The sequence below is a fragment of the Scleropages formosus genome, chromosome 21 (assembly GCF_900964775.1).
Source record: "Scleropages formosus chromosome 21, fSclFor1.1, whole genome shotgun sequence".
Classification (NCBI taxonomy): Eukaryota; Metazoa; Chordata; class Actinopteri; order Osteoglossiformes; family Osteoglossidae; genus Scleropages; species Scleropages formosus.
In genome coordinates, this window is record NC_041826.1 from 10,250,070 (window position 1) to 10,277,158 (window position 27,089).

A 27,089-nucleotide genomic window follows, 5' to 3' on the forward strand; every position below is an offset into this window, starting at 1 on the left:
GGTGGGAAATTTATGATAAGTAACATTAAGTCGCTTTGGAGAAAAGCGCCAGCTAATTTAAACTTCAGAGGCTTTCCAGAGGCCCCCGGTGATGTGTCTACACTGCTTTGCAGGGCCAACCCCACTGTGCAGGGTGTAGGGACTAATGAGTGGTAAGAGTGTAAACATTACTCTTAGATTAGACATGCCTGCGGGCCCAAGAGCAGGAGGGGTGAGCACTGATCTGACATGCTGCTAATGGAGACTGTGGAGGAAGAGCTTAGCAGGGGATGACAGTAAATAGTGCATAGGTGGGTACATGACAACTTCCATGGGCAGCGGGAGGTAAAAATTAAGGGTTAAAGAGAAGAGATGGGGAAATGAGCTGAATTAAAGTAGGCTGAACTATACAATCTATAGTTTGTCAAATGCATAAGAGGAGCTACTGGCGATGAAATGTCTTTCCGTAAGCTTATGGGGGGGGGGGAGTAACAAGATACATTAAGATAACAAATGAGTTAACATTTGCAAGAAACAATAGGAATTGGGTAACACTAATTACTAAGTGAAACTATTTAACAAAAACCAGATGAGTTGAATTTGGGTGATGCTTGACTGTTCAAGAGTCAAACAGCCTAGAGATAGAGGCAATCCTGCAGTCTGATTTTGATCCGATACATTGGTAACATTTGCCAGATGGTGGGGGGGAGAGGAAAACGAGTGTGTGACCAGATGACTGGGGTCCTTGAGGATAGCCATCTAGCTGCATAGATGTCCTGGATGTTCAGAAGCTCACAGCTAGTGATGAGCTGTGCCGACTTCATCACCCTCTGCAGTTTTTTACGATGCTGGGCTGAGCAGATCCCATACCATGTAGTGATGCAGCCAGTCAATGCTTAATTGTGCACCTGTAAAAATTGGCCTGGATATGGGATGGCACACCAAACTTTTTTAGCCTATGGAGGGGGGGGGGGGGGGGGAGCACTTCTGTGCTGTTTTGACTATGGTGTTGGTGTGGTGGGCTCAGGATAAGTCCTCAGTGATGTTGACCCCCAGGTTCTTAAAACTGCTCATCCTTTCCACTGCTGCCCCGTTGATATGAACAGGTGTGTGGTCTCCTCCCTGAGGTCTCCTACAATCCAGAATCATCTCCTTGGTCTTACAGATGTTCAGTATAGCAAAAGCGTAGCCAAAGTGTTATAGTAAACACCTGGAAGCAAACAAATTCAGTAAAATGAGGTCTCCTTGTTTGGTCTCCAATGAACCAGGATTCAAACATTAAGATAAATCAGAAGCCAACAGCATAAACTGCTAAATCAATGGAAGTATGGCAGGCGGCATAGTGGTTAAAGCTGCTGACTGAACATGGAAGCCACAGGTTCAAATGCCATCTCCTACTGTAGTACCCTCAATCAAAGTACTTACCCTGAATTAATGCAGTCAAAGTTAACCAGCTATATAAATGGGTAAATCAGCATAAGCAGCTTAAACACTAAGCAACTTTGGAGAAAAATGTCACAAAAATAAAGACCGGATTTAGAGATGGATGGCGGTGCGGGTAAGTCAGCAAACTGAGGATGGGTGAAGGAAAGGGGACGGCGGTGTGCCAAGACAAGGGACCTCAAGAGCTGTGAACAAAGGATGCCAATGGGATGCAAGTAAGGGTTTGGAATGAAAGGAGGGAGGCAGAGACTAGCAGCTATAAACCTCAGAAAAGGAGATACAGAAAGGGCAAGTGAACAAAACACAGCTAAGGGAGAATAGAAACACCTAAAAACAGAAAATCTTGCTGGCATAGCGCAAGCGTGAGAGAGAACAGCATATTTATCAGGGCCTCAAAAGGACGGCTGGCCTGGAGAGTCTCATTTGAACCCGAGCCCCCATATCATCAGCGTGCAGTGGTGGACAGGAGAACAAGCCGACACGACCCCAACCCTGCCGGTCTCCGCATGCTCAGACACTTCGTTAGGCCAAGAACAAACTCAGATGAATTTACCCAAAGGGCCCACACTGTCCAGCCTTTCCATGTGTACCCACTGCAGCAGCAGGACACACACACACACACACACACACACACACACACACACACACAATAGGTCAGCGGACGATTGGCGTGCCGTTTGCCCTCTCGGAGCTAATTTCCCCCTTAGTCTCAGCACCAAACATGGAACTGGTCCCCAGGGACAAAGAGGAGAGAGTGAGGAAAGCCTCCCAATTAGTTCTTGCTTTGACTTCAAACACTCTAAGACAGACGACTGAGCTGTGGACACTTTCTACAAGAATACAGCTTTGGTGCAAAGTACTTATTTGAATCCTCTGGTTAAACATGTAGCATCATGAAAAGAAATGTACGCAACAGATTTATTACCGCAATTACCGGGTGCGGACCAAACGACTTGAAACTTTAAAATCAGAAACGCGGCTACAAAAGCAAGTCTTCATTTCACCGCATGTCGTACTAAGTACGGCTGTACATGTGACAAAATTTGAATCATTCGGCTTTTTGTCGATTAGCAGTGCGTCAGACTGCCTACTATAAAAGAGCCCTAAAAATACTTTGACATGTGAGTTTTCAAAGCCACAATGAGGCAACTAAATGAGTTCCAAAGAGGCCAAAGAGCCGGTCCCCAAATTGCAAGTGAATCCACCCCAAAAATTGCAAAATTTCATGTGTCAAAAGGACAGTGTCAAAAATGTGTGTGACAAAGACGGACAAATTGCGAAGAGGAATAGTGGTCACAAGAAAAGCTCACCACCAGTGACAGACTGACTTCACTGAATAGTTACTAAATAGCCCAAAAGTATAGCCTCAAATTACCACAGAATTGAGTGAGCACCTGTGACCCACTGTCAACAAAAACTGTACATTGTGAACTTGACAAAGCTAGAATTTATGACAGAACTGCAATTCAGAACCTGTTTGTAGCCAAGGTCAACACACAAAGACAACCTGGGGTAAGGAGCACAACACATGGAGCCCTGACCAATGGATTACAGTAATATGGTCTGATGAATCCCCTCACCTTCTTTCCTACATCTGGAGAGGTTCATGTTTGGAGAAAGCCAAAGCATCTCTTCATTATAAGGTCGGTAAACAAGATGGGTGTTCCGTAGCGGTCTCCTGCAAGTCATTTGGGAACAAACCACAGGTCAGGACTTCTATAACACCATTCCAAGAGGAATGGAAGCTGTACTGAAGGCTAAGGGTGGCCCCTACTCCTTGCTAGGCCCTTGGAATTAATACACTTATGCATTTCCACTACGAATCCAGACTACTGATGGCACACAGGTACTGAGACAGACCCACCTGGACTGACCTTGAGTAGAAATGGCTGAATTAAGAAAAAGGTGCCATCTACAAGCTATAGAAGCCTGTCTGGAAAAAAGCCAACCAAGCAAAAGTAAATAATTTAAAAAGAAAGATATTCCTTTTCATAAGAGGAATGAAATCCTGGGGCAACAGGTTCAAGTTGTGCTACAGACAGGGATTATGGGGTGCAAGTGACTGATAAAAATGCTAGGTGGGAACCAAGAAGGAGGGGTCTCATGGTGGGCTGGAGATCATGGGAACAAGTAAGGCACCTCCCCCCCTACCCCCAGGACCCCTCTTCATCCATACTCTAGTGGCTGCAGGGCCAGCTGAGATGGGGTTGTCACAGCAGACCGACAGAGGGGAGCTAAGCAACAGAGGATGCACGCAACCCCCCCCCACCCAGCATAAAACCCACATTTTTAAAAATTCCATTTTAAATTTAGCACGAGCACCAGGGACCAGGCTGTACACATAAATAAAATAGGGAACATGCTAATGACTCCGTAAACAAAGGGCAAAACGATGGAGATTGGGACCGGGGGAGGGGGTCCATACTGCTGCTACTCAACACAAGTACATTACACCCCAGGGCCACTCCAACTGCTCTCACTACAGGGGTGTGGAACCCAAACCACCACCCCTCAGAGACCTCCGCCACAGCATCCAAATGCCATTAACCATTTGCTTGGCACCCAAAGCGTTGCGCACCTTTCCAAGCCCCTCCCCCTTTTCCCCAGCCATTGTGCCACAAAGATGAATCATAAACAGGGAAATTAAGGTCATCCACAACAGGCATTCTTAATGAGATTCATAGTCAGCAATGGAAGTGGCACATCTGAGAGATTCCATATGCACATATGCATGAAGACGACGCCCAAACAAACATGTCCCACCCAATGCTCATCTGCATACGTGAGGTCTACGCAGGTGACAGCAGAAAATCCTACCGCTCCCTCTCAGTCAACAGCATGTTTCTCTTGGGCTAAACAGCTCACACTGTGTGCACATTGCTGGGGGGCTGCCAAGGCATGACATGAACACCCACCCCCCCAGGATGCCACCAAAAGAATGAAGGGACTCCTGGCTGCTGAGAACAAACCCTTTTCTGCCCACCAACAGCCCTTCCTGGCTTTAACAGTTGTTTCAGAATAAACTCTGCCCCTCCCATACCCACAAAGCCGAGTGAAATGCGAGCTTCCCTGAAAAGTGTGAGTTCAGACAAAACGTGTCAGGATGTGGGTGCACGTGCCTTTAAAAGAAATAAATAAAAACCTGCATTTCTTAAAGCAATCAGTTTTTCCTGACCTGCTTCACATTTTGCAGCCCAGGAGGAAAAGTGGCGTCTGAAGATTTCATGGACTCAGCAAGGCTTCATGGACTAGAAAGAACCGGCAGTGATTTATGAATTACCGACAGCCCCTAATTCTAATCCGGCGTGAGTCAACATCCGAGGGAACCGCAGCGCTTGACGTGTCGCCGCAGAGGAGCTGGCGTTTCGCAAGGTCTGAATATTAAGATGAAAGGCGTGATTTTTCAGATGTTTCTTTGCCCACCCCTCCCCCCGGAAAGCGTTCAGACGCGTGGGAATAAAAATTGATGCCGGAACAAAACAAATTCCAATTGAAAACCAGTAGAACCTGCTGCCAAAAGCAAGAGAAAGATTCCAGATTCCCTACAACAAGCAGCAGATCACCCCGTTGCCACCTGTTAGTAAGCAGGAGCACTGCTGTCATTTGTCTCTAGCTCAAACTGATAAGTAGTTTAAACCTGAGCACTATAGCAGATGCCAGTGACCTCACTGGTGCTGCATTTCCCACAATTCCATTCTTTTCCCCCCCAATGTTAAGAATCCTGTAAGCAGCACAAGGGTACACACAAGAGATGTGCAAATGTGTTTTCATGGGCCTCTTTCCTCTATTCATCCCCCAGGGTGCCATGTGACGTGTTTGTCCTCAGCTACCCACCTCCCCCAACATCCCTCCCACCCCGATTTCAGAGCTTTGCTCCTGAAATGAGCACTGATCTTAGTGCTCGCTGACCAAACTCGGCAAATCCCCCGTTATGATATCTAAGGAAAAGGTAAACTGCTAGGAACTTCTGGAAGATTGAGATATTTGCTGTTCCTACAGGAAATTTCAAATCAGCCACTACTAAGCGCACTGCTGGACCCAAATGGACCAGTGATCCGTGATTCTCGGTCAAGGGTGTTTCTCCGGGGGGTCCAGACAAAACCCCCGTAGGACATCTTTCTCTGGGCTTTTCAGGGCGACTGCTGTGTGACGAGAGAATCTTCTCCATAAAGGAGAAAAGATATCGTGGCACAAAGACCACAGCACACACTTCAGATCGAGACGCATGAAATCAGGAAATGAGGTGTGTGATGTGGGGGTGTTCACGAAGAGGCATGGGTATACTAACATACACTATCCCAGTTCACTTTCTGGCACAGTCTGAGGTGGTCTCACCCAACAGCGTTCTGCAACACAGGGTGCCGTGTAAGAACTGATCCAGGGATTACAGAATCGACAGCTCGGGGGCGCAGCTGCGTGGTAGCTGACGCGTCAATGCTGCGGCACGGGGCATCCTGCCATCTGATAGGGTTTGAACTGCACCAGGTGCCGACAAGTTTGAGGCCTTTAATGAGAGCAGGACGAAAGCATCAGACGCATAAAAGCGACTCGTGCCACCCAGACGTTGTTTTGACCAAGAGAAGGTATGAAAACACATTTGCAGGGCCCTAAAGCACAGCAGGTAGCACTGGTGCCTGAGAGCCTAAACTTGTGTCGCTCTGAGATACAGGGGGGTGAATAACTGCAGACACTTCACTGTAGCACAGAGTCAGCTTGAACAAAGGCATGATGCTAACAGTGATTTAGGAGTTGTACCAAGGACTTCGGTTTGCAAGGTCAATTATTGCGAGGGGAGAAGGGATGTCAGATTGGTGTTTGACATATTACAAAATTAATGGGGACTGTGGTGCATGAGACTCAGGTGCAAGTAGACAATCCCTACCTGTCCACAGCCTCTTCAGGCTTTTAGTGCACAGTTACCAACAGCATCTCCATCTGAGAAGCACTTAATGAAGGAAATTGTTTGATGCCAAACGGGCCTTAAATTGAACAACCGCACCAGCTCGCCCAGCGATCAGTGTGGTCACCCTGATATGCATGGCATCGCAGTGCCGCCTGGCAACCAGACCGACCAAGTTTGTTCATCTACTCAAACCACAGGCTGGAGGGGAGTGGCGCCCGTTAATTACGGAAGCCGACTAATTGTTTGGTCGCATTTTCTGTGTGTTGAAACGGATAATGAAAATTAACCGAATCTCCAGGCAACTGGGCACTTAGACAGGGCAGCAATTTTTATTAAATCCGGATCAGAACATTGGGTTTTAATGGGAGAGTTCAACATAGGCAGTGGTCCAGCATGAGCACGGCACCACGAACCCGAATGTCAAACCACAAGCAGTGCTTTTATATTGCAGCTCAAACAGTCGCATCCATGCTTTTCCAGGGATTTCCACAGTGGAAAAGCACAGAAACCACTTCACTGCGGGCCAGGCGGGACCTGACCCATTCCATTCTGGCATGGTGGCCTGCAGCATGAGCTATGAGGGGCAAGAACTACACAGGAGACTGCAGACATGGAAGCATCAGTAAATGAGAAAAGGGGATTTAGCATCTCGCCTGATTGTTAATTTAGTAAATGCCGTGGAAACGATGGTGTGTTTTTGTCTGACAGAGTCTTCAATTAATCTCAAGCACATCTATGACAACAAAGGCAGCAGCATTCAACAGCTTCTTCTCTCAGCGTGTCCTGAACAGTCTGACAGCAGGTTTGGAGCCACCCTGGTTGGATCGGACCCATCTACGTCAATCACAGTGTAGTACCGTGGCTCAGCAGGTAGCGTTAGGGCCACACAGTTCCCAGGCTGCAGGTTCAGATGGGCTTAGAAGAGTGTGGAGTTGCCAGGACCTCTTTGTGTTCATGTGGCATAGGCACACAAACTTGTGTGCCTCTCTCTCAATCCACATTGCTGTCCTTCTGCCTACAACCAGCTGCGTTTGAAGGCCTTGCGGAAACCAGGTTCCTGCAAAGAATCGAAAGCTGGACAGGTTGGGCCTTCTGCAAGTCTTTCTTACTAAATCACAAAAACGCATTTCAGACATACCGCAGCCAAGGCTATGATGACACACAGTGGATACACACTGATTACCACCATTACAGTCCCTGACAGCAGCAAGAACTCAAGTGTGCTCTACTGGAACGTGTTGACACCGTTACCCATTTGTTTAAGCAGATTCATCTGCGGCAATTTGAGACACGCACAGCACTGGACCTGCTCGCCCAGCCGCTTATTCAGACTGCAAGTTTGGCAAGGCCTCGTGGTTGAGAGGATGTGTGAGCAATGCAAAGCTGGTGTTGTGCCGTTTATTCTATTAGTGCTGATGCTGGTCAAAGGGAACACAAATTAAGACCAGTGTAGAGACATCTCATCCTGAAGATGAGGAGGCAGAGCGAAACTGGTCCATGGGATCCTTCCCTCCCTAAAATGCATTTGATGCAGCGGGGGGTGCGGTATCTGTTCAGAAACGGTCCTGGGAGAACTTGGACCAGCTGGGCAAGGAGCCAAATCACTGGATCCAACACGTTTGCAAAATCCATCTCAGTCCCTGTGAGGTCCGAGCTGTGAAACTTGCCTGTAGAGAACAGCATAGAACTTGAAATCTGAAAGTCCAAGTCCCAGGAGAAGGCTTGCGCTGGCACCCTCGAGCAAAGAGCTCAAACAAAAAGAGCCAGTAATTTACCCCGCTGTACATACAGACAGGAGTGTCAAATACTGAATTTAAGAAGCCCTCCTTTCACCTGTCAACTGAACCATTATCATCATCATCATCATGTCCTCCACTCAAGCCATCAATCACACCCATGCAATTGAACCTGATCTGTTTATACAGAGAATACAAGAATACAAACTGCCCCCCCCCCCCCCACAGCAGAGACTGAAAAGGGACAAAATGCTGATGGAAAGCAGATCCATATCCCCCCCCCAAGCCCTGTATCGAGTATCTCCATCTCAGCTGGAGTACACGGTCTCAGTCTGTCTCCAGGGAGGGAGAGAGCTGCTTTGTAAACAAGCCCCCTCCTCCTCCAACGCTCAGTTGGCCTCAACCCCTCAGGGCCAGCCACCAACCCCCAACGTGCACTCGAGTCATGACTTATTCATGGGATGGCTGCATTTGCAGGCCATGAGCATCTCCTCACCTACAGGGGCTTTGTGGAAAGGTATGTGTGTGGGGAACCAACCCCACTGGTGCTAGATGCAGAAGGGAGTACATGTTCCAGTGGGCTGCCAGGTGGTTCTATGAATGTGAAGTCTAGACAAAAAAAGTCATAACTGCTGACGGCCTGGGGGGGAGGAGGGCTGTCCAGTAAGAGCAGGGCAATGCTGCTAATCCGGCCTCTAGAAGAGAATGCACAAAGCGGGGTACGGGACCCTGGGATGGTACCTCGAGACGGCCCGTGTCCGGCTGGAAGCCGCGGGCCGGGTCCTCGGTGGTGACGCGGCACTGGATGGCGCAGCCGTTGATGCGGATCTTGTCCTGCTTGAGGCCCAGTTCATGCAGACTGCGGCCCTCGCATATGTGCAGCTGGGCGTGCACCAGGTCCACACTGGTAGGAGGGTGGGGGACATGTTCAGAAAGGAGCGGAACACTGCATCTCACAGTACAATATCACTTATTCAAAGGAGACTCAGTGTCAGCAACTGACAGTGATGTGCATTCATATTTAGTCATTTATCTGACTTTTCAAAGCGACTATGCTAAGGTACTTACCCAGAACTGACACAGCCAAAATAACCCAGCTGAAATGGGTAAATATGTTCAAGTAACTTGTTCAAGCATGCAGCAGTAAGAGGTGGGATTCAAACCCAGTTTTGGCTAAGCATCAACAGCTCTACTATGCAACCTGCTGCCCATGAACATGGAAGTGGGATGGTTGGTTTGTACCATGTGAAGGGACAACTGCCCATACTACACTGTAAGCAAGTCAGAGACAGACACACACACACACACACACACACACACACACACACACACACACCTCTCCAACAGCAGTTCAACCAGCCAGAGCCACCCAGCTCAGTGTGGCACACAACCCTGGCGTGATGACAAGGAAAATGCACCGATGAGCCCGAAGGCACGGGGCGATGCAGACAAGGCACCGATGCGAAGCTCCCGAATGGCATTCCAAACAGACACCTTTGAGCGATTATCTTCATCTGCATTGCACTAGAAAAATGTGAGGAAGTGCCTCAGGTCATCGATTAGCTTATTATCGCAGAGTCAAGACAGAGCAACGGAGTGTGAGCTTTTAGTGAACGAGGAGAGAGGAGGGAGAAAAAAAAAAACCCTGCTCAGATTCAACTAAATGGATTTCTTATTTCATCATATCAGCCTTCGCTTAAAATACCGAGAGCCGAGCGCAACCACGACCGCGCAGAGCTGCCTGCAGGGGCTCCCTCCTCTGGGGGCCGGGGAAGGACATTTGCCGGACATTTATGCAACAGCCATTTGACCACGGTTCAAAAACAAGGAAACTTCAAAATGAGGTGGATGGAAGCATGGAGATCTCGGCAACATGCAAACACACGACCTACATACGGTAATTAATGGGCCGAGGAACAATCCTTAGTGGCCTCAGCGAGAGAACCACCCACACGCAGATTGTGTGCGCGCGCGTGAGAAAAACCATATGGCAGAAATTAAAGTCAACCCTTGATATGCACAAGAAGCTCCAGCTGACTCGTCTAGCATCTTCTGACAGATCCAATGTTTTACAGTGTCCTTTACCACATTGGTGCCAACAAGAATGCAGTTTTATATGCTGGTAGGTTCACACCTATCATCAACACTACTGGGTGTTTACTGAAACAGCAGAGCACTTCGCATGCGCACGCAATGGCAGGGCACCCTTGGGGGACACTGCCGCACGCTGCGGCTCCTTAACCACCAGATTTCCTGCTGGGAGAATTTCCAAAAAGCTTAACAGTGGAAAGATTTGAAAAGAGCCATTAATGCAGAGTGCGTGAGCAACCGCACTGATTGACAGCGGATGGCGGGGGGGGGGGGGGGGGGGGGGGGGGGCGGTACGAGCAGGCGGAGACCGATTTCGAGAATCACATCGCGTTCCCGTGTTAGGCACAGCATGCCTGAGGGTGCGAGGCTATCACACGCCGCAAGGTCAACGAAGGCCACTTGGAGAAATCAGGAACGCAGGGGAAGTCATTTCTATTAGAGCAGCAGCTCACTTTGCTGCCTAATTTAGGAAGCGCTTCCATCTCTCCACATTTCCTGCTGCCGGCGTCACATGCGGCACCGATGACAGCGGCTCAAACGGCCAAATTGTCCACAGGTTTATTCTTTATTTCCTCTCTTGGCAGCTGCAGCCTGATACTTCCCTACAGGAGGAAGAAGGAATTGCTTTGCATGGTATCAACTTTTTTCCCTTTAATTTAATAATTGTTTGCCAGCTACACGTCAAGCCTGAGCTGCTGCGGTTCAGGAGCAAGTGCAGCCAATCCTGGATGTTGGTTCTTTCTCAGATATACACATGAAAACGTGGCTTTTTTTTAAAAAAGCCAACACACATGTGGACTCACATGCAAGCATTACACACCAAGAGGTGTTGCATTAAACTGCTGCCCTTCTGGACTAGTCACCCCAACACTAAAGCTATGCTGAACACCAGTTATATACCAATGACCTTATGATAAACTGCTCTTTCTAGGTACCGACTCCACCAACACTGGCTCAGTGTAACAGACAATAGCTGGGAGGGTGGGCAGTCACTGGTACTCTGACCTGCAGAGCAAGAACCCTCATCTGTCCACAGTTTGGAATTTGTTTTCTTCTCAGCTGCCTGTTGGCTTATGTGCTGGACCATCACAAGGACCAAAAAAAAGAAGCCTTAAATGCTGATAAACTAGAGAAGACATGGGAAGTTAGAAGCGTTAAAACTGGGTCTAGCTGATGGTTCAGAGGTCAAACTGAATTCATAGCCAGAAGGTTGGTGGTTCAAATCCCTTTGCTGAACAAAGGAGATACTGAAGCTGAATAAGTCAAACTATACAGCTACAGAGGGGGCTTTGCTAAAAATGAGGAGCTACATCAGTCAATACAAAGCCCTTATTGCCAAGTTAATTTGGTTAGTTAATTTAATGCATTAGAAATAAAGGGCTTGGAAGAGAGGTCAATTTCAATGTTTAACAGGGGGAATAAAAACTCAACCTTTTACATTCATCCTTACCTCTTCCAGAGGTACAGTAGTGGGGTGCTTGCAATTACTGGCAGCGCGCGCACGCACGCACGCACGCATGCGCACATGCACGCCCCTCCAGTGTAATTCCCAGGCTGTGGGGTGAGCCCATCATAGGTGCTGCTAAAGCCTGTCGAACCAGGGCTCACCGCGCTGCCAGATCCTGGCATAGCAACAGCCAAAGAGGTAGGGCAGTGGAGCCGAGGATGACAGCGGCCCACGAGGAAAGTGCAAAGGTAAGCGGAAACCTAGTTTTCCACGGAAGCGAAGCCCACTTGCACAGCCAACACCACGGCAGACATGTTCCGCTAAAAATAGTGCCGGAGGAGGAGGGAAAATGCACCCAAATGTAGGATTTGCAGCAGAACAGTCCGAGTGTGACTGACAGTGACTTCATAAAGCAAAATCGGACCAACTAGGTGCAACCGGGCTGGCACCAGTGGACAGCTGTGGTGGAGCATGAGAGAAATGTTTGTATTCCTACTCTCACTGTACCTCAGTCATGTCACACTCTCTCCCTCACACACACACACACACACACACACACACACACACACACCTGCAGCAACTGGGGAACAATGTGCACACAGCAGCCTGCAGAAGGACTCAAATGGCACACTTTTCAGTATCTGATTCATGCCACACAGGATAAACTTACTCTCCCTCCGCAACCGTGCTCTTGGCCTGGTGCTGGTCACTGCAAAATTACTGGTTAATTCCCCATGAGCCTCTTCACTTTCAGGCAAGAATGAATAGGTGGATTAGGGGGTTGTAGAGACCCCAGTAGTCTGGTACTCAACCCTTCAAATTCAGCTGCTTTTAATTCAGAATTGATGCAACACCAGGCCTTTTGATTCAGAGAACAGCAATCTTAGAGGTGTGTGGGTGGGGAATGGTTTCATACATTCCAGTAGGTTCTTGTTCTGATTTGTCCAGGTAACCACCACCCCTCCAACTAAACTCCAGGACAGTGAAGGTTGGGCATCACGGAGGGAGGAGGGGTGCGCTAGAGTAACGGCACACTTCCATAATCACCATGGCAACTGCTTCCAATCACAGCCCAAAAGCCCAAACTGTGACAAGGAGATGAAGGACTCAGGTGGTTAGCTCACTAAGACCAGGTCAAAGAGCCACTACGCGGGATCACAGCGCCAGAGCTCATCTGATAGCGGAAAGCCGAGTTCCCGTTTCCATCCGGCGCTGAAAATCAATGGTGCCCATGAAAAATTGATGGATCACAGTCCGTGCCATCCGACGTGACGTGTAGACCAAATATGAACGAGACCGCGGGCTTTCGGGCAGCAGCTAGCACAGTGGTTAAGGACAAGCATATAACATGAAGGTTGTAGTTTTTAATCCCAAGAGGAATGCATTTGCTCAATGAGCACAGGAGTCAACACTCACTCTGTGATCTCCTCGGTGACGGTGTGTTCCACTTGCAGGCGGGAGTTCACCTCGATGAAGTAGTGCTTGCCGTGTTTGTCCACCAGGAACTCCACAGTACCCGCGTTCTCGTAGCCCACCTGCGGAGGACAGCAATGCCTTCAGTCCCTCTCCAGAGAGAGACACCTGGTAATGTGCAAGACACATAAACCCCCCCCAAACGCAAAGCAACTGTTACTAGATTAGACTTGAGGGGCATTTTAATGGGTATAATTTAAATGGGAAACATTCAAAATGGATAAAGAGCCAAATTAAAACCCTGCAGATTAACACAAGACCAGGACTGTAGCCTTGGATGTGGGGTGTTTGCCAAGCAATTAAAACAAAAGGTAAACAAATAAGAGCATTGAAACCACAAGCGAGCGTGACAAGCCTGAGTGTGTCAAGGAGATGACGGAGACGGGGAAAGTCAAAATAAATAAATGAATAAAAATAAAAAACCACCGGCTGAGATGGTAATTATAATCATGGGCATGACAGCCGTTTAGTACCAATAGTTCTGGTGGCTGCGCACACGTCTGAGTACATTTCACTTAAATTGTTTTGGGGGGGGGGAGGAGGGGTTCATTTTCTCTCCGACATCCATCCCCCTTCCCTCCCCCCATTCCCATGGGGAGAGGAAATGACTCCTGGCCAAAACTCACTGTAATCTGATCCAATTTCTCCCAAAGACTAATATATCCCTCTTAATCCCATTCCACCAGGCTGTGCCAAGCCTGGATGCTCAAACACAAACTGTTCTCTCTCTCTCTCACACACACACACACACACACACACACACACACACTAATACAATTTACTTGGCATTAACAAAGTGTTACTCATTCTCTTCATTCTTGACACTGGAATTTAATTACGAAAGCTCAGATGCAGGAGGTGCCAAATTGCATGATCCCAGAGAGTCAGAAATCCTGAAGGTTTAATTAGCACCTGATTAACACAGTAAATCACTGGAGATTTAGGGGGGGTTCCATGAAGCGAGGTAAGCTAGATGATCTTGAAGAAAGGAATTTTTCCGGGGGAGAAACGTGCTTGGGTTGTTTGTTGTTGGCACCCGTGGAGTTACCTGGCTAATTGAGGTGTCTCCATTTGTCAAACACTCCCCAGGTGAGGGAGCTTCCTCCCCCTTCTCTTCCGACAGCGGCAAGGTGCCGGCGCAGAACCAACCCTGGCACATCCTGTACTCTGAGGATCACATGTCCTCATCTTACTTTTTGCAGAGCCCAACTGTCCCTGTGACTAGTTTTTGAACACAAGGTACCTATGTTACTGAATTTCTCTGCTCAAGTATCTGGAGGCAGATTAAATCGGTGAATCGGTGCTTCCAAAACCTCGCAGAAGCCAGTCCCACCACTCCAATCTCAGACACTCTTGGGACTTGGCATCCAGCATCAACCAGAGCCGCTATGGATCCACCTCCTCAGACCAACCCACCCGGTGAGGCTGGGCTCGACCTCCTGGTTACAGACCAGTTCCAACTTGGAACCGGGAAACGCTCGAGACAGGAGATACTCGTAATGAGGAGTCTGTCCACGCAGAAGCAGCGATGAGGGTAAGTGAACAGGTGATGCCCTGCAAAACATCCATCTGTTTGCACCACCTCAATTGTGCCGCTCTATTACAGCTGTCAGTGTCCGGATAAGAGCTCAGATGCGACAGGGGACAATAAGCGAGTGGAAGATGCATAAATAAAATAAGCAGAAAGATGACAAAACAGTGCAGTAACAGGTGTGCCAGAAGACGGGGGAGGAGAGGGAAAATAAATCAAGGCTGTGATCGTGCGCCCATGTTTACAGCTCTCTAAAATAACTGTCACCAGGGAAACTGCATCCAAAAAACCAAAATGCAACCTTGACAGATTGATTATTGTACCAAATCGCTTCATATGAATGGGTCCATTGACCACCCCCCCCCCCAACCTAACCTCAGATTTAAAAATAGCTGTAATCATGTCAGGGGGCATGCAGGCACTGCAGGTTTGGCCAGTGCATGCCTCTTTGGCGGGTCTGAGTCCTGCTTGGGGTGCCTTGCGATGGACTGACATCCTGTCCTGGGTGTGTCCCCTCCCCCTCCAGCCCTGTGCTGCCAGGTTAGGCTCCAGTTCACTGGAACGCCACTCAAGACAAAAGTTTCAGACAGTGTGTGTGTGTGTGTCATTATGTCACCTACTGACATGCAAATTGTTGATGAGGATAAAAATAAACATGGGCAATGACTATGTCCTTCAGTGGTCACACAGACACTTGACACTTTTCTTCACAGTTGCTTAAAACTGATCCATCAATTTATACAGCTGGGATTCAAACCCAAGTCCTTGAAGTAGTTGACAGCTCTATTAGCTCCTCTACGTATAAAGATCAGACAGGCAGCGACTGACAGGAACGGAATCGTGTACCGCAGATCAGCATCTGAAGCGCTGCGCGGAGCCCGTCGGGAGTATGAGTCGTACGACTGTCGGTCATACGGCCATTGTACCATTAACAGCAAGTTACATTACAGCAGTAACACCAGCACTCCTTGGGAAGTGCTGACTACATGTGCTCTGCTGTGGCAGCATTGGCAAAAGGAGGGGAGAAACAAAGCAGGAGCTCTCTATCAAGCTTTGTCTGGAAGAGAGAGAGAGAGAGAGAGAGAGAGAGAGAGATGTCCCCTCTGCTCCCATGGCACGGTATTTCTCATTTCCCCAGGGTGACACTGGCAGTAAGTCTGGCTTGTCAGATGAGATCTCGCACCACAAAGAGGATGAATGCAGGACGGTTGAACGACAGGCAGGCTCAAGTTTGTAGCGGACATCCAACACGAGGGTTAAACCCAGGGACGAATGAATTCCACACGTGCCACGAAGCGCCATCTAAAGCTGTAATCTGCTGCATACTAGGCATTGTGTGTGTGTGGGCTAGTGTTTTGGACCAGAGCATCTACCAAATGGAACAGCAAAGTGTAAACATACATGGCAGAAACACCCAGTCCACAAACACTTCCTGGTAATCCAACACCCAGCTGTCTTGGGTGGTGCTACCAGGCTTGGGTGGGGTTGGGGGGGGGGGCACATGCAAATTAGCTAAAATGAGGCAGATTTTCTGCAACAGACCAAGAGATTTGATGAACTGGGAGGGATTAGGGCTGGACCTGTCAGCATGTGTGCAAACACAGAGGCAGACACTCACTGCGACAGTATCATTCTACATCCGATTGCTTCGTGTCATCCACCCATGGCCCAGAAAGCATTTCACAACTAATGTAAGAAATAAGACGATAGAATCAGCAGAGTAGAAATTTGAGCAAGACAATGAGCTAAATACACAAACACGCACTGGTGAGGAGATAAGGGGGCTGAGGACATGTAGAAAATGAGCTGCGGCCGCACAACACGCTTAACGCCATCTCCTAGCCAGTGATAAAAGATAGCGGGGAGCAAACAAAGGAGCACACAGCAAAGTGTGTATGTGTCCAGGGGGAGAGATCACCCGCTGGGCTCTGCAGTAGTCCACTGTGGGAACTTGAACCACATCCTCTCTTTCTCTCCCAGGCACCAGCCCAGGGGAAGAGTCCACCTCGCACCATGGGCTGTTACCACAGACACCCCCCATCCGAAAGCCACCATCCCTACCCGTGGGTCCTCAATTAATAATCAGTTAGTGTGATGGCGGCACGAGGCGCAGGTATAAAAAGATATGTTGAAAGCTTTCAAAGGAAGGGGGTGGGGCAAAATGCCCCACCGGGAGCAAACACGGGTTCAGCTGCACGGAGAGAGCAGCTCAGGTAAGAATTTCATAGCCGTAAGCAGCTCAAACATCACCGTCCCCGGCGACCTGCCAACGCACCATTCTCCCCATTTTGGGCTCGATGCGTTGCCCAGCTTGCCGTTCTGTATATTTGATAGATATAAAACAGACGCTGCAATGCGGTCGTCTTAAATTAACCTTAACAGAACACAGATGCGGATCGCATGCAGAAGGAAACCGCTCAGCAGGAGCTCCACGGGCTGAACGCAAGTTCACTCCATCAGCATCGGGTTCAAATCGAGGGCCACTTCGGTAACTGCTAAAGTAAACAGTGGAACTGATGAGGGGCCAGAACTGGCAAATGCAGGTAAAGCTGCTGCAGATTACCCAGCAGCCCCACACAACCGGCTCTGTGGAAAAATTCCCGAAAGGATCCAAGAGCGACTCCTGTAAAAGAGGCATTTTGGCAATGTACCTCAGAGACACCACATGTAGCAGCATCCAAAAGGTTTTGGGTTTGAATTCCTCCTCCTGCTGCTGCAGTACCCTTGATCAAGGTATTTTACCTGAATGTATACAGCAGAAGTTATCCTGCTGGACAAATGGGTAAGCCACTGGCACCGATTTAACGCAAACACTTTGGTGAAAAGGATTGGGGAAAAAAAAGCCACTTGAAGACACCTGTGACTGAGTATTTAATGCAGCCTTGGGTCACTGAGCACCTACACACACCTGTCCCGCTCACACCGCCCGCATGCGTACCGGCTGTTGTCCCACATCATGAATGACCCTCTTCTGATGAGGGAAAAATGCACTTTTAATCCATCCAGAGTCAGTGGCGTGTGTCATCTTTTGCCCAGCATCTTCAAAAACAATTATTGCTCTGTAGGGGGTGTTAGTTTTCAGTCCGAGTCCAACTACTCCACTTCTGCCCTCTACTGGGCACCAACAATACTGCAGTATCTGATGTCCAGCTGTTGGACAGGGGACTATTGGACTGTTTGGTCAGTGCTCATGGAGTCTCTCCCGTTCCTTACATTTGGAAGCAAGCAGACTCAGACACACAAAGTATGTCTACCCCAGGCCTGCAGGGGCTTGGCAAACAGATGCGGTACCCATTCATTTTGTCGTGTTATGGAAGGGGAGCCCATGTCTCACCATCAGGTGACAGTGTTGTCATCGGACTTTACCAACCTGCCATAACACCACTGCTAAAAAAAAAAAAGCCTGTTCACAACAGAAACTATCTGCAGGCAGAAGGGCAGCATCACAGCCTTTTGGACATCAGCAGCCGAAGGGTCTCAGTTCCGTGCCACAGCCCGAGGGAGCGACGGCTGGAATATTGAGATGGCACAGGGTTGCCAATGGAAACTGACTGGTACAGCTTCTACCATGGTGCTTCTCTGCAACTTGTGTGAACAGCACCACCTAGAGGAAACACAAGTTGTACCCAAGTTTTCCAATGCTGAATTCAATTAGCTACAGTCCTTTGATCCTCCCTCTTTACCCTGCAGGCAATTTTAAAAATTAACTTCCTTCTATTCACGTATACACAATGAATATGTTTCCTCGGACTACAGACTAAACTCAGCTGCCGTTACAATTAAGGCCACTGCAGGACATGTTCCAGTCCAAATCTGGACCGTACAATCATCTCATCTTCAGCTTGACACCGAAGGCAATGCCATGGTAAGCTAGTGCCAGCTTTATGTTCCAGTACTAGAAGATGCCAATGTGCAAAGAAACTCAACACAATAACTACCAAAATCCAACTTTGGAATTTCTTAGCTGAGCAAACCACATGTTCAGAGAAAGTATCATTAGCTATAGCCCGAACTGCTTCAAGACTCTCCCCTCCTGTCTCACCACTGGCTTCCTGCTGCTGCCTATGTGAAGTTCAATACTCTACTTATGGCCTTTAAAATGGTCTGCACACCATAGGAACTGATGACTAACAGCCCAACAAAAGTGCTGTACTCCTTTACCTCTGGCTTTGGTCCCAGCAAAACTAAAAGCTGGTGAGTTAAGTTTTCACCCTGACACACTGGAATGAGTACCCTCTCTCCCTCAGAGCTGCTGAATCCCTCTTGATATTCAAGAAGGGTCTCAAACCCATCTGAGAGCCACTTCTCACCTGATGCTCAATAAATGAGTCCAGTACCACCTGATATGATTACCTATGCATTTGCCATTTGAATTTCACTTCTATAAGTGAACCAGCAACATTGTGGCACAAGCTGTGTGTCCATAATCCTGCACCTAAAGTTCTTTGTAAACAAAAGTGCATTTTAACAGAGTTACACATTGCTTTGGGGACGTGCCCTCAAATAAGGAAATATGAATTTCAATATTGACTAAGAGTGCTCTGATGAAGGGTTTTCACTGAACTCTGGTTGGAACCACAAATTTTGATACAGGAGTATAATTGGGGGCAGTGCGGTGGCACAGCAGGTTTGGCTAGGTCCCACTCTCTGGCTGGTCTGGGGTTTGAGTCTTGCTTGCGGTGTCTTGCAACAGACTGACGACGTATCTGGGTGCATCTCCTCCCCCTCCAGCCTTGCGCCGTGTTGCCAGGTTAGGCTCCGGTTTGCCGCGACCCTACTTGGGACAAGCCGTTTCAGCCTGTGTGTGTAAAATTAGGTCCACTCTGAAAATCATTCAGAGTATTGCAAAGACACTGTAGCTCTAATGAGGCTATTCTCACTTCTGTTAGTCTGTTCCATCAAGTACAAGACCTTCTTGTGATCTGCGATGCACAAATAGATATAAAAACCACTTTTATCTGTGTGACAAACACCAAGCTGGAAAATTAAGTACATGAGGGGAGAGAAGGCATCACTTGATCATTTAATTGCCAAGCGCCATCCTCCTTGGATTAGACTGCTGTTAGATCCTTACAGACATTAGCATTTAAAGGTAGGTGGTGCCAGCAATGAAACGGGCCAAAGGCAAAAGCCTTGAAAAGCAAAGCGATGTCTGGCATAAAGTACTGGCTGGATAGGATGATACACAGCTCATTCTAAGCAACCAAAAGTAACCCATTAGAAAGGACTTAATGCAGTTCTGAACAGGTAGCACAGCAGTTACAGCCACCACCTACCAGAAGAATCTGGGTTCAAGTATCACAGCCCTTGATCCAGGTACTTAGTTTTCTGTATCAATCCTAGGTATTACCCAGCTGTATAAGTGGATAAATCACTCTGAAGGAGGTAACTCTAGCATCATGGCCTTGACTACTCTACCTGTCTGGCCAAGTTGACAGAGTCAGCGGTCAGTCTGTCTCGTAGGTGGGGGTCAAGCTGAGCAGCAGGGGCGATCTCCACCACCTTCTGATGCCTCCTCTGGATGGAGCAGTCGCGCTCGTAGAGGTGCATCACGTTGCCATACTTATCACCTGAGAAAATGAGCACACAGTGAGATCAGCAACACACACCAACCATGAGCAAGAGCGCCTCAAAAACAAGTCCCAGAGCACTAACATGCTGCCTATATCATATGTACCATTTAGAAATGTTCAGACGCTCCTGCAAAATTTGTGTATGCCATTTAGAATTTATTGTAAACGGGCTTGGTGAATTACAAACTTGAGTTAAAAAGTTAAATGTTCAGTTGCATTTCCTTTACTTTGTCTGTGGCACCAAAGCCACCTGAATTTTTGTCCTGCCTTCAGTTAACAGCAAAGTCCACTCTGAAAAGAACCAAGATGTGAACAACCACCTTCATTCTACTCACTCCCTTGTTAACTCCTCCAAACTCCAGGTTAAAAGTGAAAGTATTTCATTTACTACAGCTAGATTCTGGATTTTTACAGGACCTTGCCTATAAATAAAGGGAAGCCTGGAAACTTACCCAAATAGAATAAAATTTGAATGTGACCCAACAAAAAAATTAAGAATTCACGCGAGTTGGAGGGGTTGTGCAGGTGACACCGAGTAATTTTAATTAAGTTTTCATTTTAATGCTGTTCAGAGTGTTACACTGATGCAGTGGTGCCATATCCAGGGTGTACACCCTGTATCCCACCCTGTTTCTGGGATACAGAACCACTGCAACCCTGCACTGGACAAGCACTTACTGATACGCTGGGACTGTTGGAGGATTCCTTATTAATGCTTTGTCTGATCTGTTAAGCAGAATGACATTTCTATTACTTATCTTTCACTGATTGTAACTCAGTGGTAGAAATTACTAGTTTTGACTAAACTAAACTAGACTTGCAGTTGTGCTCAAAAGTTGGACCCAATTATAATTTTCCTCAAACTGTTAGACTGCTACTGTAGCACTTTGAAGTTGAGTGTACAGTCACCACGGTATGTTCCTTGTACCTAGCCATTAGTCACTTCCTCATTTTGCAGGAAAATGCTGCTTAACAAATAAGTCTCAACCGCCAAAGTGTCTTTCAAGTCCACTTCTTCTGGATGCTATTGAACTGCAGTGTTTAAGAATTTATAGTTATTAATCTCAAACTGCATATGCTGTGATCATGCCTATGATAAAGGCTTTTTATTTAAGGGAACAGGCAAAGAAAAACTAAGATTATTACATTATCATGAAGTTATTTCTCCTAGAACAGCAAAAATTCAGGGTGGCAGGACTAGATGGGCCTTTAGAATGCAGATGCATGAGAGGAGTGAGGCAGGAACACACGTGTGCGCGCACACATACACACACTCACCAAGAATTTGAACCTCAATGTGTCGGGGCTTCTCAATAAACTTCTCCACAAAAAGGGCACCGTTGCCAAAAGCCGCCAGAGCCTCGGAGTACGCTCTCTGGTAGTTCTCCTCCAGCTCCTGCAGGAGACACTCCATCAGCCACCAAATGAGCTCTCTCACCACACGATTAACCAGTCAGAAGGAGCCTCTAGCCAGGCCTCATCCCCATAGTGACCCACTAATTCAGTAATCCTCTCCCTCCCATTAGCCGACTAATTAACAGGTCCATAATGACTTGCGCTCTAGGGTATGAGGTGGAATCCATGCGGAACATCAGGGCAGCGGAATGCCAAACAAATCTAGTAGTTTGCTGCATTGTTTACCAATTAAGACAAACGTCTTGAAGTGCTCTGCAGCACCAATACCCACAAGGAAACGCATTCCTATTGTGTGTAAACGTGGCTTGAAACAAACAGGACTCCTGTGCCTTCAGTAAGCCTTTCAACTGTTAGATGAGCCAGCGCAGATGTAGGATCTTCATTCTGCTCAGTTGTCACACTTGAGGTTTGTCAACCCCTCCATACTGGGCCCCATGTACACATTGGCCCCAAAAACTACCGAAAGCCACTAAACCGAGCAGAGACTATGCTGTGTCCATTTTTTAAAAAACACCCTCACTGCAACTGCACAGCTCACCTCATACTCCCTGACGACCCGCATGCCTCGGCCACCACCCCCGTAGGCTGCCTTGAAGATGATGGGGAAGCCATAGGTGTTGGCGAACTCCTGGGCCTCCTGCAGGGAAGCGATCGGGGCATCTGTCCCAGGAACCACAGGGACTCCTGAAAGAAGACGGCAGGGATAGAGCTGCACGTCCCCACCATGACTGTACGTACCCACACAGGTCAACAGGGCACGAGTAAGATCCTCGTACCTGCACGGATAGCTATGGTGCGGGCCTCCACCTTGTCTCCCATCTTGCGCACGATTTCGGGCGGAGGGCCAACAAAACGGACCCCTGCATCAGTACAGGCCTGCGCAAAGTCCGCGCGCTCCGACAGGAAGCCATACCCAGGATGGATGGCGTCAACGTTGTTCTCCTAGGGGGTGTATCAATGAACAAATGTTGGGAGTAACTGGATCCATTACACCTCTCACTTGGCGCAGCAACACTGATCTGCCAGGACATGAGGCAAACACGTTTTAATGGCGGCGCCAGTCCCCCTAAGAGTGTTCTGGGAAAACCGACATCAATCCAGCCAAGAACGGCTTTGGACCCTCTAATCGTAACATGAATTTTATTGGGCAAATTAGCAGCTTCGGTACATTTGATATTATTGCTCAGTTTCACTGTTCAGTTTAATGGCTCTTCCAGGACAGGCTTTCAACTTCGAGAAACTGGAGAGTGAGAGGGACCAGATCTAGTTACAAACTGAATAATGGAATCAGGCCTGATTCCCCAAGTTGCTACTTGTGGGAGAATAACTTTACTATCTCACTAATAACTTAAGGGGTAAGTTTCTGCTTCCATTCACAGCCATGGCTTATGATTTTCGGTTTTTGGTATAGTTTGTTATCGGTATGACATTTTCATGTGTTGTCTTTACACAAAACATTCTAGAAGGAGGTGGTCATGAGGGGTTAGTTCCCAAAGGGAGACTGCAGGGATGTAAATGTTGGGTGCAGAATGTGCGCAACAGCCTCTAGCAGCAAGAGGGAAGAAGAGTGGTGTGACTGAGGTGCATTGGGGACATGCTGATTCAGAATAAAGTGTTACATCTGGGAAGCAATATCCAATGAATACATCTCCACCTCTCATCATTGTGTCCTCAAAGAAACTGGAGTCAGCACAATCAACACTGCACTGGGGACATTATGGACCCCCCGCATGGGCAGCGCAGACACCACCAGCCTCTCACCTTGGCCACTTTGATGATGTCAGGGATGTGCAGGTAGGCAGCCACGGGGGGCAGGCCCCGGCCAATGAGGTAGGCCTCATCAGCCTTCTGCCGGTGCATCTGGCCCGTGTCCTGCTCAGAATACACGGCCACGGTGCGGATGCCCAGCTCGGTGCAGGCCCGGAACACACGGATGGCAATCTCACCTGGGGAGCAGCGTGTGTTCAATACATCTCCAAACAGCCTCTTAAATCACCATTCGCACAATGAGACCCTGGCCAGCTATGTGACAGTCGTTCAGCACATTCCCCTCGGTTAATTAGTCCATTCAGTGCTTAATTATGCAGAATATTGATGCAATGGTGTTATGACATTAGCACTCCCTATACAGACTGCAGAAACCCACATCCTCATGGTTATTTTTTTTTAACCCCAGAAACGGAGGACAGAAGGTATGTACTGCTCAGTGGACAAATTATCTACAGAGGATGTTGGCGCTGACTGACAAAATTAGACCGAGGAGCAAGTGTACGGGAGGGAAATCAGGGCAAACATGAGGGGAGGTAAAAGATGAATGGAGATGGGCTTTAAAAAAAAAAAAAAGAAAAGAAAAAAAAAGATACAGCAGAGAAGCAGATAATAGAAGAAACTTGGAGCAAAGAGCAGAAAAAGCTGGATGTTTCAGAGATGCTTTGGTTCTGCTTAAAGGCTTTAGAGGGTCCTGCATAAAGAATGTGGGTTTTACAGAGCTCAGAAAATGATAAAGGAGCTACATCGCTGACTAAAAGCGGCATGTTTCAGAAAGATAACAAACGCTGCCGTGTTATTGCATTCTTTGGCTGCGGGCTGACTGATGTGCAGTCATGGGTGGTAATAAGGGACACGTTATCAACCTGACGTCTTACCCAGAAATTAGGGACACTGTTACACCACTGTATCACACTCAATACTGCAGTTATAAAGCTGGAGGCACAGAAGTGGCTCACACATAGGTCCCCCACTTGTGACATACGCGACTTACGACACCGGCCCCATCTACCGTTACCCGAGTTACGGTATTCGGATGTCGCATCTAAGGAGGACCTCCCATGTGCTGTAAGAGTACGCCAGCTGGTCGCGCTGCTGAGAGACACCGTGTCTTGACCGTCTCGCTAACTAGTTGATTCACAAAAACATTTACAGAATGTTCTGGGATTAAAAGTTTAAAAAGTTAACAAGCGAAACGGTAAGCGTTCTGACGGTGCGCAAAAAAGCAAGAGATTTAAAAATTAAATCAAAGTGCAGCATGAAAATATATTGCTCTGTGTATTACATTTTAAAATTAGTAATGTGGCAAATGAGCGCAGCAGGACGGTGCAGCAAGTAGAGCTGCTGAGAGAGAACATGGGTTCGATCCCTGTGTGGCATCTGCACGTTATGCCTGTATCTACATAGGTTTCGTCCAAGTGCTCTGCTTTCCTCCCACACAAACCACGTGCAGTTCAGGTGAACCGGTGATTGGAAGGTTACTCGGTGGCAGTCCCAAGCCCAGAAAAACAGTGAGGGTTGACATCAGGAAGGGCATTTTGTTCTACGATCTCAGCTCCATCACACCTCCGAATCCTGTAGTACTTTCAAGTCAAACGTGCCATAAAACAATAGCAGTGATGCCTGAAATATTACAAAAGTTTAGTAAAAACTACTACACTGTACAATGTAGCATTCATTCATGCATGCATGCATGCTAACCGTTTGTAAACCTTTACGGCTTATATAATACTTGCAGTAACAACGAAACCCTGTCATAAGCTGACAACTTGTACATTTTTCACACTGGCTCTCGCACAATACAACAGCACCCCCTGCAGTGTCCTTACAGCTCCACACCACCGCTCAGGGTAGATGGGGAAAACATACCTCTATTGGCCACCATCACCTTCTTGATGGGCTTGTGCTCCAAATTCTGGGTAGACGTGTGGGTCCTGCGGCAAGGCCATCGAGCCCTGCGGACGGCTAGCAGGCCGAGACCCGCCCGCAGCACCCCGACCTGGAGCAGCATGGCCTGCAGACAAAGAATCAAGGTTGGGAAAAAAGATGGAAAAACAGAAGCTGATACGGGGCCTGAGGACAGGTGGAAAGGGGGACCAAGAAATAGGTGATAAGTCAGATGGGGTAGAAAGATGAGCAGGAATACAGATGGGAGAAAGAAAGATCAGGAATTCAGGAAAGCTGAAAAAAATTTCTTTGCTTCTGTTACAAAGATGAGACATTAATGTGTCACTGCTTTTACAACAAATATGGAGTACACCCAGTTTCAAGGGACCAGCTGTCAGTGCAGAAGCTGGAAGCGCCAAGTCCATTGGTTCTTTGACCAGCTGACCTTTTATCTAATGCATCAGCATTCTATCAGTTTAACGCTTACCTCATTTACACCGGTGCAACACGCTTGAGCATTTAACTGGCATGATTTGAGCTCACGAGTGAAAGTCTTTACATCCAAAGCATATAAGCAGCATAAATGGAAACATCTGGAATGGAGGGGAGTTTAGTGCCGAGTTCCCAGGAGTGCAACTCGTCTCTGGAGCGGAGTTCGCAAAGAACCTGCAAAACCGAAACCCCCAAATAGCACTCGGCTTTTGTCGGCGCAACAACGTCCCATTTTGCCAAGACGGCGGCGGTCTTCTTGTCCTTCATCTGGACCCCTCTGTCCCCAACTCAGGACATTAATCAAGCGTGACACAGATCCCTACATTCGGACGACCTCTGACGTTTGTCTCGGACACAAGCTCTCCACGTGGCGGTCCCCTTCGTGTACGCCGAGCAAAGTACAGATGGGCATCGTCGATGTTTGCATGGTGCAGCCCCCCCAGCCCACTTGAACTCCAGGCAAGCATGGGTGCCGTGTATCTTTTCCGTGTCTCACTAACCTTGCTGACACCGGCCATACGCAGATGGGAGATGTCCCTCCGTTACACGGCGGCGGGATCAGTCAGCCGCAGCGCTGCAAGAGACCCACGGCCGAGGTCACGGCCAAATCGGCACCCGCTGTACACCGAGAACATCGGGAGTGACGTTCGGTCACGTCACCGCAGTGGCAAGGCTGCATGAAGACCAGGAGCATGTGGTCCAATCCAAACACAACAGGTGCCCAACTCCGGAGAGAAATGTCAATCACCCCCCTCCCCCACACGTATTATTGTGTTGTTGTAATTTAAGACAAACTACAAGGGGTCTCAACTGATCCAAGAGGCACACAACAAAAGTAAACAGCAAGCACTGATCGTGCAAAGGGGCACTGGGGGCCACTGTGTGTGAAGGTGGTTTAGAAAGAACCAACTAAAGAACAAGCAACAGAAACGGAACTTAGTATTATTATTGGAGGCCCCTGCTAACCACCAAAATAGTGCTCATATAAGAATGACAGCTGTTCATCACTACCCAATAGGCAATCCAGTAACCATTTCAGATTTTTAAAGTCTGAAAATCTAAGGATGCTTTATGTACATTCAGTAGTAGCAAAACAAACAGTACTGAGACAAGTTCACCTTCTCACTGGTGCAGAAACCAGTACTGCAAAGATGTACCAGTAACACCCCCCACACTTCTTCCCCCGTTTTTTGGATGGAATCACTGTACCTTTGGAGTGGCCCTGATGTTTTTTTCTTTATTTTGAGGGTGTACTGTCACTAAGTGCATCATGAGCTCTCGACGGGTGGGAATCACATCCACTAGTTCGGACACAAGTACAAAAATTACTGGATTGGGCGCCATGGTGGCA

At 48.0% G+C, this 27,089-nt stretch overlaps 1 protein-coding gene across 2 annotated transcripts in view; it reads right to left on the reverse strand.

The window, feature by feature from the left end:
• The window catches only part of pcxa (pyruvate carboxylase a), a 68,268-nt gene that overhangs the window by 36,797 nt on the left and 4,382 nt on the right, over window positions 1-27,089 (reverse strand). The window contains exons 2-9 of one of the 2 annotated variants that reach the window (XM_018728994.2): window positions 25,229-25,373; window positions 23,354-23,538; window positions 22,369-22,534; window positions 22,131-22,276; window positions 21,455-21,572; window positions 20,022-20,173; window positions 13,016-13,134; window positions 8,803-8,965 (exon numbers count right to left, since the gene is read on the reverse strand). In XM_018728994.2, the coding sequence (XP_018584510.2) occupies window positions 8,803-8,965; window positions 13,016-13,134; window positions 20,022-20,173; window positions 21,455-21,572; window positions 22,131-22,276; window positions 22,369-22,534; window positions 23,354-23,538; window positions 25,229-25,370 (1,191 nt within the window). In that variant the 5' untranslated portion in view covers window positions 25,371-25,373. Of the gene's footprint in view, window positions 1-8,802; window positions 8,966-13,015; window positions 13,135-20,021; window positions 20,174-21,454; window positions 21,573-22,130; window positions 22,277-22,368; window positions 22,535-23,353; window positions 23,539-25,228; window positions 25,433-27,089 lie in introns of both variants that reach the window. The other variant, XM_029247195.1, reaches the window with a different exon arrangement.